General features: G+C 31.4%; 3 protein-coding genes across 5 annotated transcripts; all 3 read right to left on the bottom strand.

Annotated features, from left to right (window-relative positions):
• Positions 1-23: 23 nt before the first annotated feature.
• Positions 24-5,379, bottom strand: LOC145946169 (uncharacterized). Of its 2 annotated transcripts, XM_083055666.1 has the most exons (8): positions 5,300-5,379; positions 5,098-5,233; positions 4,756-4,889; positions 3,548-3,912; positions 3,200-3,262; positions 2,631-2,748; positions 2,381-2,546; positions 24-2,276 (listed from the first exon to the last, which is right to left on the bottom strand). In XM_083055666.1, exons 4-8 carry the CDS (start codon positions 3,747-3,749, stop codon positions 1,644-1,646), a joined length of 1,182 nt encoding a protein of 393 aa, XP_082911792.1. In that variant the 5' UTR covers positions 3,750-3,912; positions 4,756-4,889; positions 5,098-5,233; positions 5,300-5,379; the 3' UTR covers positions 24-1,643. The 2 variants fall into 2 exon arrangements, with proteins under 2 accessions (XP_082911792.1, XP_082911793.1); XM_083055667.1 differs by lacking the exons at positions 4,756-4,889; positions 5,098-5,233; positions 5,300-5,379 and having other exon boundaries at positions 3,548-3,978.
• A 1,537-nt stretch (positions 5,380-6,916) lies between these two features.
• On the bottom strand, positions 6,917-10,062 carry LOC145946058 (uncharacterized). Of its 2 annotated transcripts, XM_083055441.1 has the most exons (6): positions 9,158-10,062; positions 8,571-8,603; positions 8,024-8,125; positions 7,633-7,913; positions 7,332-7,547; positions 6,917-7,253 (listed from the first exon to the last, which is right to left on the bottom strand). In XM_083055441.1, the coding sequence occupies exons 2-6, from the start codon at positions 8,593-8,595 to the stop codon at positions 6,966-6,968; spliced, it is 912 nt and encodes a 303-aa protein (XP_082911567.1). In that variant the 5' UTR covers positions 8,596-8,603; positions 9,158-10,062; the 3' UTR covers positions 6,917-6,965. The 2 variants fall into 2 exon arrangements, with proteins under 2 accessions (XP_082911567.1, XP_082911568.1); XM_083055442.1 differs by lacking the exon at positions 8,571-8,603 and having other exon boundaries at positions 9,470-10,062.
• Positions 10,063-10,275: 213 nt separating this feature from the next.
• Mrps5 (mitochondrial ribosomal protein S5) lies at positions 10,276-12,586 on the bottom strand. The gene is made up of 6 exons (XM_083055440.1): positions 12,442-12,586; positions 12,224-12,319; positions 11,793-12,140; positions 11,443-11,673; positions 11,170-11,369; positions 10,276-10,759 (listed from the first exon to the last, which is right to left on the bottom strand). The coding sequence occupies exons 1-6, from the start codon at positions 12,512-12,514 to the stop codon at positions 10,373-10,375; spliced, it is 1,335 nt and encodes a 444-aa protein (XP_082911566.1). The 5' UTR covers positions 12,515-12,586; the 3' UTR covers positions 10,276-10,372.
• Between the last annotated feature and the right edge of the window lie 374 nt (positions 12,587-12,960).

Here is a 12,960-nt window from a genome sequence, read left to right as displayed (position 1 = left end):
GAAAAAAAAAGCAAAATGTATCATACCTTTGTAAATAATTTATTAATGTACTCATGTATAATACAATAAATGAATATAAGAAAGATAATACATAGTATATATGTATATAATATCAAAAAAGAGAAAAAAACTCCAATCACCACAAATATACATTATTACAAATTAATTCTCATATACATATACATATGAGAAATAAAGCTATCAATACAGATTGATTCTTTCGAATAGTCCTTATATAAATTAGTGAATATATTATGTGTGTGTTATGTGCGTGTATGTAAGTGTATGAAACAAGGCTGAGTATGTCTATTATAATGATCGAGAATTAATGACAAATAAATTTTGAGTCTTTTGTAAATATGTGTCGTTTTAAAGTTATAAATAATTAAACATATTTTTTGAGGGAGCAAGGAAAGATGGAAATAACTATATAACTTTTTCATATTTTTCTGTTCTAACATTTCCCCCGCGATATATACTACAGTTAACAATACGTCTAATGATAAACATTTTTTTTAAAAGCTTGCTCATATCGTGTTTTAAAGTTCGGAGGAAAAGATTGCAATATGTAACATTCGCTTGATATAGATCTTTATACACGCACAAGGCGCGCATTTTTTTTAATAAACACTTTCTTTTATTTGTTTAAAGGCCAACACATTAGCGTTATCTTTGGCAGTGTTGTCATTCTTTACATTCTATCTTATAAATTATAAAAAAAATTTTATATATAAGTAGTTTTATTATCAATTTAATATCGCGTATATTAGCTAGAAAACTCTTGTGTAGTAGAAACATATGTCATTTTGCAGAAACAAATCGAACGTATCGATAATACAAGAGATATTTAAATTCAATTGTTTAAATATTGAAGTATAACTTAAGAAAAAAAATTTTAATCTTTTATCATCTGCTCGTGCGTTTCAATTACATCCTGTGTATCAGAATCATCTACGAATTATGAGACTGAATTATGACTCTGCGATAAACTTTTAGTCAATCAACATTTATACACTTACTATTTCTTTCTTTTTTTTGCCACATCTAAGTGTGCGTCACAATATATATCTCTTGCAAATCATTCTATGATTGTCTACGATATCTTCTTTCGCTTTAACTTCTTGCTAAAAATGTCAAAACTTTAATATCGGAAAGCATTGTCATTGATAAAGCAATTTTTACGCTAATGTCATATATTCCATAACAACTATGGACACGAGAAACATAAATACAAAATCGAGGACGGTATAATCTATCCATTTGGATAGATCAGTAATCGTAACTTTTATTGCTAGGTAATGTCAACTTGTGTTATCAAGGCCGTCTTAGATTTTTATGCCCCTTAAAAGGCACATTGTACTTTGCGCAATGCGAGTTACGTCGTCGCATTACGTATGGCAGTAAATCCTGTCAATGTAAAATAATCAAAAAAACCTGAAAGATTTACATCTTCCGGAAGTAAATACATATATCAAATAAATGTGTTCGTCAATGTACAACAAACTTGCATCTCCTTAAACAAGAATCTTTTTTAGAAATGAATTAACTACTTATTAACTTACGTCATCATTTGATGACAATAGAAAAAAACAATAGAATAGGATATATTTTATAAAAAAATACTGATCTTTCAACTCTTTCTTTCACTGATGCTTACACCCGTCCTTAACGCGTCGCTTGTGCTTCTCCTCGTGTACGTTGGATGGCGATTGCACTTGATTTCGTCGCTGACCTTGAATCGGCATGTAACACGGCGCGTCGTCGATCAGTTCTTGCGACGGTGTCGGCAAAGCGTAAACGGGACTTATCGTGCTACTCGAGCTGCTGGAAGTGCCACGATGCACGTTATAAGTGGGATCGATGATGGCCGCGACATTCGCTACTTCTTGCGAACCATCGACGGGATCATCCAACGTCTGGATCTCTTCAGGATCCGGATACTGAGAATAGTTGACCGGATGACGAGCTCGGTTCTTGACTAGTGGAGTTTTCAAGTCTAGCCTGTCCGGTCTCGATGGTCGCGCCGTGAGATTCTGTTCTTCAAACTGTTGCTGTTGTTGCTGCTGCTGCTGTTGCAGACGTTCACGCTCCAACTTTTTTTGTCTCGCTCTCTCTCGCGCTTTACGTGCCTTCGCCCGCTCTTTATCCTGAAGCATTCTTGCCAACTCCGCATCCTGTGCTTCCATCGCCAGTTTTTGATCCAACATTAATTGATCGTTTTCCGGACCGTCTGGATGATCTTCTTCCTCCTTTTGCTGCAATTTCTTCGCCAATTCCTGTCGTGTAAAAAAACATTTTAACTTGTATTTGTAATTTTTTCCTAATGTAGAATCATTCTCTGTATTAATTTGCTAGTATAGTAGCAAAGTTTTGTAATTACCTCGTCTTTTTCTTCCTGTATACGCCTTTCAATATCCTGCTGCATAGCTTCATCTCCTAATCTTAATTGTAATCTCATCAGATCTTGAAGCTCGCGCTCTCTCTGCCTTTCTTCTCGCTCCAGGGAAATCGCGATTTGCTGCGCGACAAGCGCATCTCTCTCTTCCCTTTACAAGAGAGAAATAATTAAACAATCTTTACAAATAAGAAAAAATATTTAAACAATCACATTTTATGCCAATCATACTAACTGCCGTTGAACGTAGTTTTGATATCTCAATGCTTCCATTTCCTGTTCAACTCTGGCACGTGGCGCATCTTCTCTCACCTGTGCATTACGCGTCTTATTGCCTGTATAATGTTCTTTGACTGTGAATTGTGTAACAAAAAATCAGACATTAATATAATACAAATAATCAATAAAAGCAAAGCTGTCAAATCTTTTTCTGAGATATTTTCTCTACACAAAACATTCTTTTTTCCATACAAAACTATTATATTGTCTATTCTTTTTTTCTTTCTGCATAACAATGAAATTTCCAGAGAATTGTTTTAATTATATCAATAAATTAAACTGCATTCTCCTTTTATACAATTTCAGTTTAATGAATTTATTATCAATTCTGGATTGTTTTGTCTTATTTTACATATTCTATAGTTTCGATTTTTACAGACAAATTTTTTTATCGTCTTTGCTCTACCTAAGATAGCAAAGATTTGTCAGTCCAGGGCCGGCGATATTCTTAGGACAGCCCTGCACAAATCTGTCACTTTTTACGCCCGTAAAAAAGATAAACATATGCATAAAATTTGTACGTACTTTCTTCATCCTGAAGCCGGTAGGCCAGCGCCCCATCCTCGTGCACCAGCCATTCACGACACACTGAAAGATATCACACAAATACAATTATGGATGCCAATGCAATGACTAATCGTGACGCGAGAACGCGATCAGTTTTTCACTTGATTGTACTTCCTCGTACTTTGTCCGTAATTAAAACAAAAAATAAATAAATAAATAAATATTTAATCCATGCTCGGTTCTTTGTGAAAAAAGGAAGAAAAAAAAAGAAACAAAGATCACAATAGAGCGCAAGTCAAACGTCTTGTGACAGAAGGAGAGGCGCGTCTCCTTCAGAAGGGAGGAAAAAACCAATCTTTTTCTTACCTTCATTCACGCGACCTGCCTTCGGCAACTGGTCCGAACTCAGGACGGACTTCGCCATCGCACAATTTCGCACGGAAACGGCAGGATCATCGACGACACCGCTTGTGTTTATAAGCACCTTGCGCGAGAGTAATCGCGACGTTGTTTTCTCTCCATCTTGGAACAACGCGAGAGAATGCCAATGTGTAGCACACTTACACATGCAGACAGAGAGATGTGGTGTATCGTGTATCCAAAGTCAAGCCCGACCTTCGCAGAAGGGGAGAAAAGCCCCCCTTTTCTGTCCCCTCCTTTCACCTTCAGAGAATGACGGCTTTATAAAATCTTTTCTCAAACTTTGATTAGGTTGAATTGAGAAAGTCTCTCTGAAATGTAAAGAAATATAATTAATAAAATGTATCTGAGGATGACATGTATCTGAGTTTAAAGTATACATTAAACATTATATATATTTTTTTTATCTAATAATTTTATGTAATTTTATACTCTCTCTTTAAAGTCATATATATATTTATCTATAGAAGAGAAAATCTTATGAAGAAAGCTTTACGATATCTCTTTTTAACGTTAAAGAATAATAGGATAAATAGATTGAAAAATATTAAATTTTGCCATTCTATATATTCTAGATAATTTTACATTATTGAAAAAAAAGAATGAAAATTAATGCACATAGAAGAAAATATTTAAAGTTCAACATTATTATATATTGAAAGTATAAGATATAATTGTGTGCCTTTTTTTCACGACAAATTATCTTTAATATTATTATATAATAATGATTATATCAATCATTCATCTAATGCGGAACAAGACAAATGGTTTTATATATCCAGCCCTGATCGTCGCTCATCGACACAACAGCAACACCTCGTAGTAGAGCGTAGTAAATTGGGTAGTAAATTAGACATCGTGAATAATAGCTTGATATAGAAAGAGCGTCCGCTTTGGCAGGACAGATAGTACTTATTACTCGCGTAGTAGCATACATTCCGCGAATATGAATGGATGTGGAGCACGCGCGCGCGTGGTGAAAGGGGTGAAATGAGAGCGACCGAGAAAAGAAAGGAACCCTCGGGGTCAATGATACTTCCCTCCCCCACCACTATCAAACGAACTCGAATCGATAGAAAGGTAAGATCTTCCGTCTGCGAGAGGACGAGCGCGTTTTAGTACATATATACATTTGTGAATGTACAATCTCTCACCGATGTTTCTGTACAAGTCAATAGTTGTAGTTTCTTCTTATTTGTTGTATGTATATTAGTTTGGATTAATACATATTTTAGAGATGCGCTCGTATAAAGAGAAATTTTTGTGAAGTAATCAATGGATATATTTCCTGAAAAAAAAAAAAATGTGTATAAGTTTTATATTCGCTCTATTTATTCAATTACTTTGAAGTAAATTATATTTTAATGTATATATAAATGTCTCAATAATAAAATAAAAAATCCTTTAATTAAACGTTTCGATACCTTTTCAGTTGTTAACAAAAATGTCATACATAGAAATAATGCAAAAATGAATAATAAAATAAATATACATACATAATATTATAAAAATCGTGTGCATCAATCTTCATGTAATCCACAATAACTTTGACAGACAGTAAACAAAGGCGAATTCCTTAATCAGTTCCAGCCACAACAATAAGACGTTGCAAAAATTCCATCGTGCGTAAGGCTAAAAAAATAATATTGTGAAGAAAAATGCAATGACAAGACAGTGGAAATAAACCAGGAGACTCACCAAAATTCCAAAGAAGATGAAGAACGCAGAGAAATGAAATGCACAACTCTCAAAAATGTCCTAATGATCGTTATCGAAATAATATGGTTAGTTTAGTATTTAAACAAATCTTAAGAGGTGTGTTCAGAAATCCTACGCGTGGGGTAGAGTAGCATCTAACTGACCAATCAGAACAAAGAGATTTTTGCTCCTTCTGTCCTGATTGGTGAATGAGATACTACTTTATCCACAGGTGGATTTTCGAACGCACCTAAAACATGCTACAAAACATAGGAGAGGGGGAGTGACGTAATAACGCTGTAATTTCAAATCTTAGAAAAGTTTTGCATGATCGCATATTATGATTTATGCATTCGCTCTGGAGATTGAGATTCCTTTTTTGCCAATTAATAATGTATGATGTATATCATTTCAGATTTTACGTTTGTCCAGACATTCGTAATTTACTATTATTTGTTTAACAATGTCAAGTGACAAAATCAAAAGATTCTGATTTCACTGTTTTATAAATTTTTGGAATAAATTATTAATTAACTACAGTGAGAGAGAATATTTCAGTAATTTTGTATGAATCAAATGCATTCAAAATATTTTTTTAGATATTGAATTGTACGCATCTATCTATATTTTTATAGATATACACTTTCGAGAATATTTTATGTATTTCAAAAAGTTATCATAAAGTAGAAAAAGTATTATAAAATGAGAAAGAAATTACAAAATACTCAAGTGATATATATTATTTCTAATTTTTATTAAAATATATGTTACATATAATTACTGTTTAATACATCATTTATACACCGTTTAATACATCATTTTAACATAAGGAACAATAACATAAATAGAGGAAGGATGAAGGGTCAATTCCTTCTCCCTATTGTAATATCTCCTTGAGATTTGTTTATATTAACTGTATCATTTTGACAATGATCATTAGGACGTTTCTAATGGTTGTGCTTTCCATCTATTTGTGTCTTCATCCTGTCTCTTCTGAATTTTTGGTGAGTGTCCTTGTTCTCACTATCTTATCATTGCATTTTTCTTTACGAGTATATTATTTCTTTAGCCTTACACACAATGGCATTTTTGCAATGTGTCTTACTGTTGCATTTATGAAATTCGTCTTGTTTATTTTTTGTTAAAACTATTATGGATTGCAGAAGAAAGGTTGAAGCACATGATTTTTATAATATCATATGTATATGTATTCAATATTCATTTTTATAACGTTTTTATGTATATAACATAAATATCTTTGTTAACATAGTTACTGAAAATGATCCAAAGAGATATCGAACCATTTTATTAAAGGATTTTTTATGAAAACAATTATTATTGTTTTCTGCCCTTGGTTTTTATTAATTTGTTTTTCTTCTCATTTTTATATATTGATTTATTGGGGTCATTTTTTATTTGTATTATTTTCATTGTATATATCCATTACTTAAATGTTTATTACTAATACTAATATCCTAGAAATAAATAATATTTTGTACAATTGTATATATATGCACAATAATTTATTATATATTGTCAATTTACATTTACAAAATATTGACGATAAACAATTATATATAATTTACATAATTATGTACACGCACATATATTGCTTATATTAACATAAATATCTATATATCTATATTTATATTATTTGTACATCACATTATTTGGAATATTGCATTATTTGGAACAATATATTTGACATAACGGTAATCTCAGTGGGTGTTGTATCTGTTAATTCTGCCAACTTATCTGCCATAATTTTTTCTATAATGATGTTTGAATCACTGATATCTGAAGATATAAAATATGTTGTGCACAACACTATCGCTGCGCTTAAGAAGAGTGTATTTGATTTCAATATCCTTATTTTCAGTTCCTTTTCTTCTTCACTCATTAGAATATTTTGCCGTATAAAATATGATTGAAAGTGACAATACATTGTTTCGTGCTAAAACAAAATTTTAAATATGATATTATACATTTAAAAGTTCTATAAAGAAGAATTAGATAGAAAAATCTTACAAACCTCCAAATAAGCTAGATCTAATAATTGCATTGAAATGTCAACTGTTCTTGATGTGTCTCTGAGTCCTGTTGCTGTCAGAAGAACTTCAATGCAGTATACTGGTGTGTAAAGAGGCATTTTAAATTCTACTTTCTTGAAAATTTCTTTTTCCATAAAGGACACCATATCTCGTGTGCATTTATAATTTTGGTCAAGTACACGTAGAAGTTCAAGAACCTAATAAAACACAGAGGTGGAGCATAATTTTATCTGACAAAATTTACTAGAGCCTTTTAATTTTTCGCATTTTGTCTCAACGTACCTGCGATATTCCTAAACTATTGGCATGAGAGTTCATTTTGCATGCCAATTGAAAACATGATACAAGATATAATTTTATATGGTCGCAAGTTTTCTTCTTATAAACTTCAAACCATTTATGATTGTTTTCCGCATTGGCATTGTAAGCCTCCCAAAAGCATTTGTTCATAAATTTGTCGAACAACTCAATAGCCATGTACCTTATTTGTACCTTTACATGTGGCTCCAGTTCTAGATAGTTTGTTATGTAAATGGCAGCTTTGATAACGTATGTTGTAAGTGCTATAATTTAAAATAATTATTATTGTAGAATTAATGACATTACTTACTTGAATATTCTACAAACATCATATAATATTTTTATCATGTTTACTTTTTCTCTTATTGCTTACCTCCACATGGCAAAATCAAATAAAGCTTTTCATTAATTATCTCTTGCTTCCGTTCTCTCATGATTTCCTTAAGATGGTCCACCCAGTCATCGATAAATGGGCCTGGCATAAAACAACATATGAAAAAAATGGAACAAAAATTAAGCAATTTTTTATAAGCACATACAAAACTTTCTCCAATTATTTATTTTTTCATACTTTTTATAGAATAAAGATGTTTTAAGTATTCTCTGATTTCCATAATTTTTTACAAAAAGAAGATATTTAAATAAGATGTATAATATAATATGTATGTGTTATATATATATATATATATATATATATTCTCTTAAAAAATATATGTATACATAAAATTATATATATAATAATGATATAGAATTATACTTCAATGAATGTAAGTAAATATTTTAAATATTCTCTGATTTCTCAAATTGTATATCAAAATAATAAGATGTAAGATATGTGTTATATTTTCTTAAAATATATATGTATACATACAATTATATAAAATTATGTTTCAAAGATATAAATGTTAATAAATGATTACCGATATAAGCTGTATCCAAATTCATTTTAAAGCCTAATGAAAATATGTAAACAATTTTTAATTATATTACATATACAGGGTGTCCCGAAACTACCGCGAGATATTTTAAAGGCAGATTCTCTGGCCAATTTAAAAACGATTTTTCCTCAGCGAAAATGTCGAGGGAGACCATCATTTTTTGCACGTTCCCAATTTTTGTCATCATGTATCTTTGTAACTAAGCCTTAAATTAAAATTCTATTAAAAGAAACTTTACTTAAAATTAATTGAAGAATGTGGTTTTGTTAATATTATATTTCTAGAGGGCTTAGTTTACGAGAAATCCTTTATTTTTAATCGCTTATAACTCGAAAATTATTGGTGCCTCGACATTTTCGCTGACGAAAAATCGTTTTTAAATTGGCCAGAGAATCTGCCTTTAAAATATCTCGCGGTAGTTTCGGGACACCCTGTATATACATATATGTGTAGCAATCTCTATATATATTTATAAATTATTACGCATTATTAATATATATAATATAAATAACGTAAAATGTAAAGTTTTAAAAAATTAAATTCAAAATTTCTTTCAATAGATTTTCGACCTCTAATGATACCACGCTATTTTCTATTATTTCTACTACAATAAAAACTTTCATATTTTTCGTATTAACTATGATTTGTTTTACACATTGCTAATCTCACTAATGTCCATTTCTATCGATATGATTTAAACATAATCGTTGATTAATTTACAAGATGACAACATGAAATTTCTAATAATTATCGTATATATTAATAGAAATTTTTAAATTTCAATGTTGTTATCTTGCAAATTACTCAACGATTAAATTTAAGAAGTTTGTTCACAAGGGCAAAAGAAAATAAAGGAACACGAGATATCGCGTTTCACTCACCGTAACTCATTATTCTGTATTGTTTACAAGTAATAATAATTAATTATCATTAGTTACAACGTAATAATCGCCAACGTCATATACATTGGAACTTTATAACAGCGAACTTTAAAAATATGTAAATTTCTTCCACGTGTTAAACGCACGTGGTTAGCTTACTATATGAATGGGAGAGGGAGAAGTTACAACCACGTAACAACGCGTATTGTCGCCTATGTATATCGGAAAATAATGTGTGAAATCGCGAACTTTTTAGCTTCGAATTTCTTACAAACTATTAAGACGAACTGCGCCAAAATTTAATTACAAATGTATTATACCATGAAGAATATAGTATTCAATTTTACATACAATTTGTAGCATCTACATTAATAAGGTGAGCAAACTTTTTAAACCATTATACTGATAGAAACGGGCATCAAATATACATGAACCTGAGGAAACACGTGGTGGCACCAATCGAAACCGAATCTGGATCTATTAATTATTATTAGACGACCACTGTAATCAACTCTATCTAACATTGCGCACACATTTCCGAAAAATATCAGAGTTAACTGAGCACGTGGTCACTCGCTCACTAATTTAATTAAGAAACACATTCATTCAGCAAATTTCAACATTTACAACTTCAGACCAGTGCTAGTAATTGGAAATTTTCACGTTTGGACAGTAAAATTGGAATAAAAGACATCGCTGGACAAAACTAAAAAAATAGAAGAGTAAATAAAACTACAAGTGCCTAAATTTTTACAAAGGAGAAATCGGTTCTTATTTAAAGTATTTTTGGAAAAAAAGGACAAATATTTTAGGATATCTCGCGTGTGTCTTTAATTTAATATTTTAATCACAAGAACTTTATTTTAAAACATTTACGTAAAAGCATAGCGATTATATGCTTCTTTATTCTTCTGTTTCGTCATTTTCCTTTGGCTTTCGTTTACGACGTAGTTGTGCCTCTGGATACTTTTCGGTCAGAAAACTCTGCAGTGCTCCGTACTTCGCTAATAAATGTATTCTCGTTTCGTCGGCATTTCTAAATCGTTCCATTTTTAATAATCTGTTTTGGTAAGACGGAAGTCTAGTAAAGAATGGCGGATATTTTTTCTTTTTCAACACTACTTTGCCACCCATTAAGTATTGAGTAAAATCGAGAATCTCGTTAGATGACACTTCTTGTGATTTTCTGACTTTCAATGGTGAAGCAAGTACTACTGGATAGTTTCCATTTTCCGCTTTAAACTCGACCAAGTGTAATTGCTTTTCATCCGCTAGTTGTTGATATGATTTCTGCAAATATTTTCATTATTTGGGATTGATTCGCTTTATGGTACATAAGAATTAAAATATGATTTCTGAGAGACATCATAATCTGTCGATAAGAACCATGTGAAAAAGTTAGTTTTAATTTTTTATTTTATTCAATATCTTCAATAATGTAATTAAATTAAAATTCTATAATACATTAAATAAAGGATTATGTTATTTATATGCAGCCCTAAAATTTAAATAGACAAGAAATCATTGTTAATAAATTATAATTCGATAATAAAACACTCTCCCTTTAATAAACACATCTTAATCACAACAATCTGCCTTTTTTTAAATTTCATGTTTTATATATATATAAAGTCTTTTCTTTCATCTGTTTAATATAAATAAAAGAAAAAATATATGTCTTTAGAACATTATATACATACCTGTTGCAATAAACCAATAAAAAATGCTTTTACAATATGCTTCAAATTTTTAGATCCTTCTACTTTGGCATAAATATCCTTTATGCCAATTGCCTGGCAACATGCTATTAGCGCACGATGACAAACAAGTCCATATCCTTCATGCATTTTCCTTACAAATATTTTTGTACTTCCAAACTGTGTAAAGAAATCATGTAACACTGAAAAGTACAAAGTAATATTAAAAAAAAGCAGTAAAAATATGTTATATAGTATTTACAGTTATTTCCTTACCAGTATGTTCCTTATATCTAGGAACATATATTAGCCTTTGACCTGCCCTATTCTTAGCTGCCTTTAAGGCTGCTCTGCCTACAGGTGCTTTTGATAATGCAAATCCAGCTAATCCATTTCCATTTCCTGTCACAACAAATGAACTGATTCTACCCTTGCGCCCTAAGTTACCAGTCATACAAGTTATCAATTTGTTTTCCAAAATCCAAGTTTCAAAACCTTCAAAAGTATCTGTAAGACAAATATATTAATTATTTGAGACTTTAATATAAGGCACATAAAAAATATCATGCCACATGATTTTCTGATTTAATCATATAAAATTCAATTATAGCATAAATATTAATAACCTTCTCCGATAGGATCGGGTGGTCCAATCTTTCTGCCACCCATTCCAGCGCTTGTCCAACCACGCTCTAATGGTGATAATTTTATTCTTTTCCTTCCAGTCTGACTCTCTCTTATTTGTGCAAGCTTCTGCTCTCTTTCAGGATCCACAGGGAGCTTCTGCTGTTTAAGCAATTCTCTTCCTCTAAATACAGGAGCATTTAGGCCAGGAAATTGTATTGGAATTTTTCCTACACCAATAATCTGACCCTTGTTTAGATCTCTTTTTCTCGCTAATCCTTTTGCTCTACCTCTACGTCTTCCCGCATTACTGACAGTCGTTACACCCTTCCATAATTCATCTCCAGATTCTGTAAAAGCAAGCATGATGAAATGCAAACCATGTTCTACTGTGAAGGTATCAAAATGTTACATCCATAAAAGTTTTACATACTGCTCACAAAAAACGTTGAATTTCTCGCATTATTTAGTAAAGGGATGTGTGCTTTCAACAAATGTGAGTGGTTGACAGACAATACATTACATATACCTGAAAAAAAATTTATAATTTTGTTAGAGTGAATGTGTATAGGTTAGCTCTATGATAAATTGTCAGTACGTCTATAAACTATATAATGATTTATAAACAGTGACATATTTTATTTGTCGTACCACTGCTAGCAGATTGAGCATTTTTTATCGAATTATTTACAACTCTACAAATACGTAGCATTCGACAAGCCATTTTTAAATTCGTATAACACAAACAACCAAGTATTTTATTTCACTCTTTCACTGTTCACTGGCTTCATGGTGATATCAGATTTTTTTACGCATGCTCAGTACGGGTCATGTAACCTTAAGTAGCGTACATACTGACGGATTGAAATCATTACGCTGGGTCCACAATAGGTGATTTAAGCCCTAAGCCTTAAGAAATTGATCAATCGCAGTCAAGTATGAGGAGAAAACTCGACTGTGATTGGTCAATTTCTTAAGGCTTAGGACTTAAATCACCTATTGTGGACCCAGCGTAAAGCCTAGTCTACAATAGAGTCGTAAGGTCGTAAACGTAAGAAATTGACCAATCACAGTTGAATTCGAGGAGAATAATCGACTGTGATTGGTCAATTTCTTACGTTTACGACCTTACGACTCTATTGTAGACTAGGCTTTAGGCTCGTCATTTGG

The sequence above is a fragment of the Prenolepis imparis genome, unplaced genomic scaffold (assembly GCF_030444845.1).
Source record: "Prenolepis imparis isolate NDT839.2.m4 unplaced genomic scaffold, iyPreImpa1.0 SCAF_15, whole genome shotgun sequence".
NCBI lineage: Eukaryota > Metazoa > Arthropoda > Insecta > Hymenoptera > Formicidae > Prenolepis > Prenolepis imparis.
This window is presented reverse-complemented; position numbering and strand designations above follow the sequence as displayed.

Bases quoted from the DNA above. Each gene is read 5' to 3' on its own strand.
- LOC145946169 (XM_083055666.1), bottom strand. From the start codon at position 3,749: ATGTGTAAGTGTGCTACACATTGGCATTCTCTCGCGTTGTTCCAAGAT. The intron at 3,263-3,547 runs GTAAGAAAAAGA...GATATCTTTCAG, and splicing joins GGCAGGTCGCGTGAATGAAG to TGTGTCGTGAATGGCTGGTG. The intron at 2,277-2,380 runs GTAATTACAAAA...TTTACACGACAG, and splicing joins TACAGGAAGAAAAAGACGAG to GAATTGGCGAAGAAATTGCA.
- LOC145946058 (XM_083055441.1), bottom strand. From the start codon at position 8,595: ATGAATTTGGATACAGCTTATATCG. The intron at 7,548-7,632 runs GTACGTTGAGAC...GTGTTTTATTAG, and splicing joins ATAGTTTAGGAATATCGCAG to GTTCTTGAACTTCTACGTGT. The intron at 7,254-7,331 runs GTTTGTAAGATT...ATTTTGTTTTAG, and splicing joins TAGATCTAGCTTATTTGGAG to CACGAAACAATGTATTGTCA.
- Mrps5 (XM_083055440.1), bottom strand. From the start codon at position 12,514: ATGGCTTGTCGAATGCTACGTATTTGTAGAGTTGTAAATAATTCGATA. The intron at 11,370-11,442 runs GTAAGGAAATAA...TGTACTTTTCAG, and splicing joins TAGATATAAGGAACATACTG to TGTTACATGATTTCTTTACA. The intron at 10,760-11,169 runs GTATGTATATAA...AAATATTTGCAG, and splicing joins TTATTGGTTTATTGCAACAG to AAATCATATCAACAACTAGC.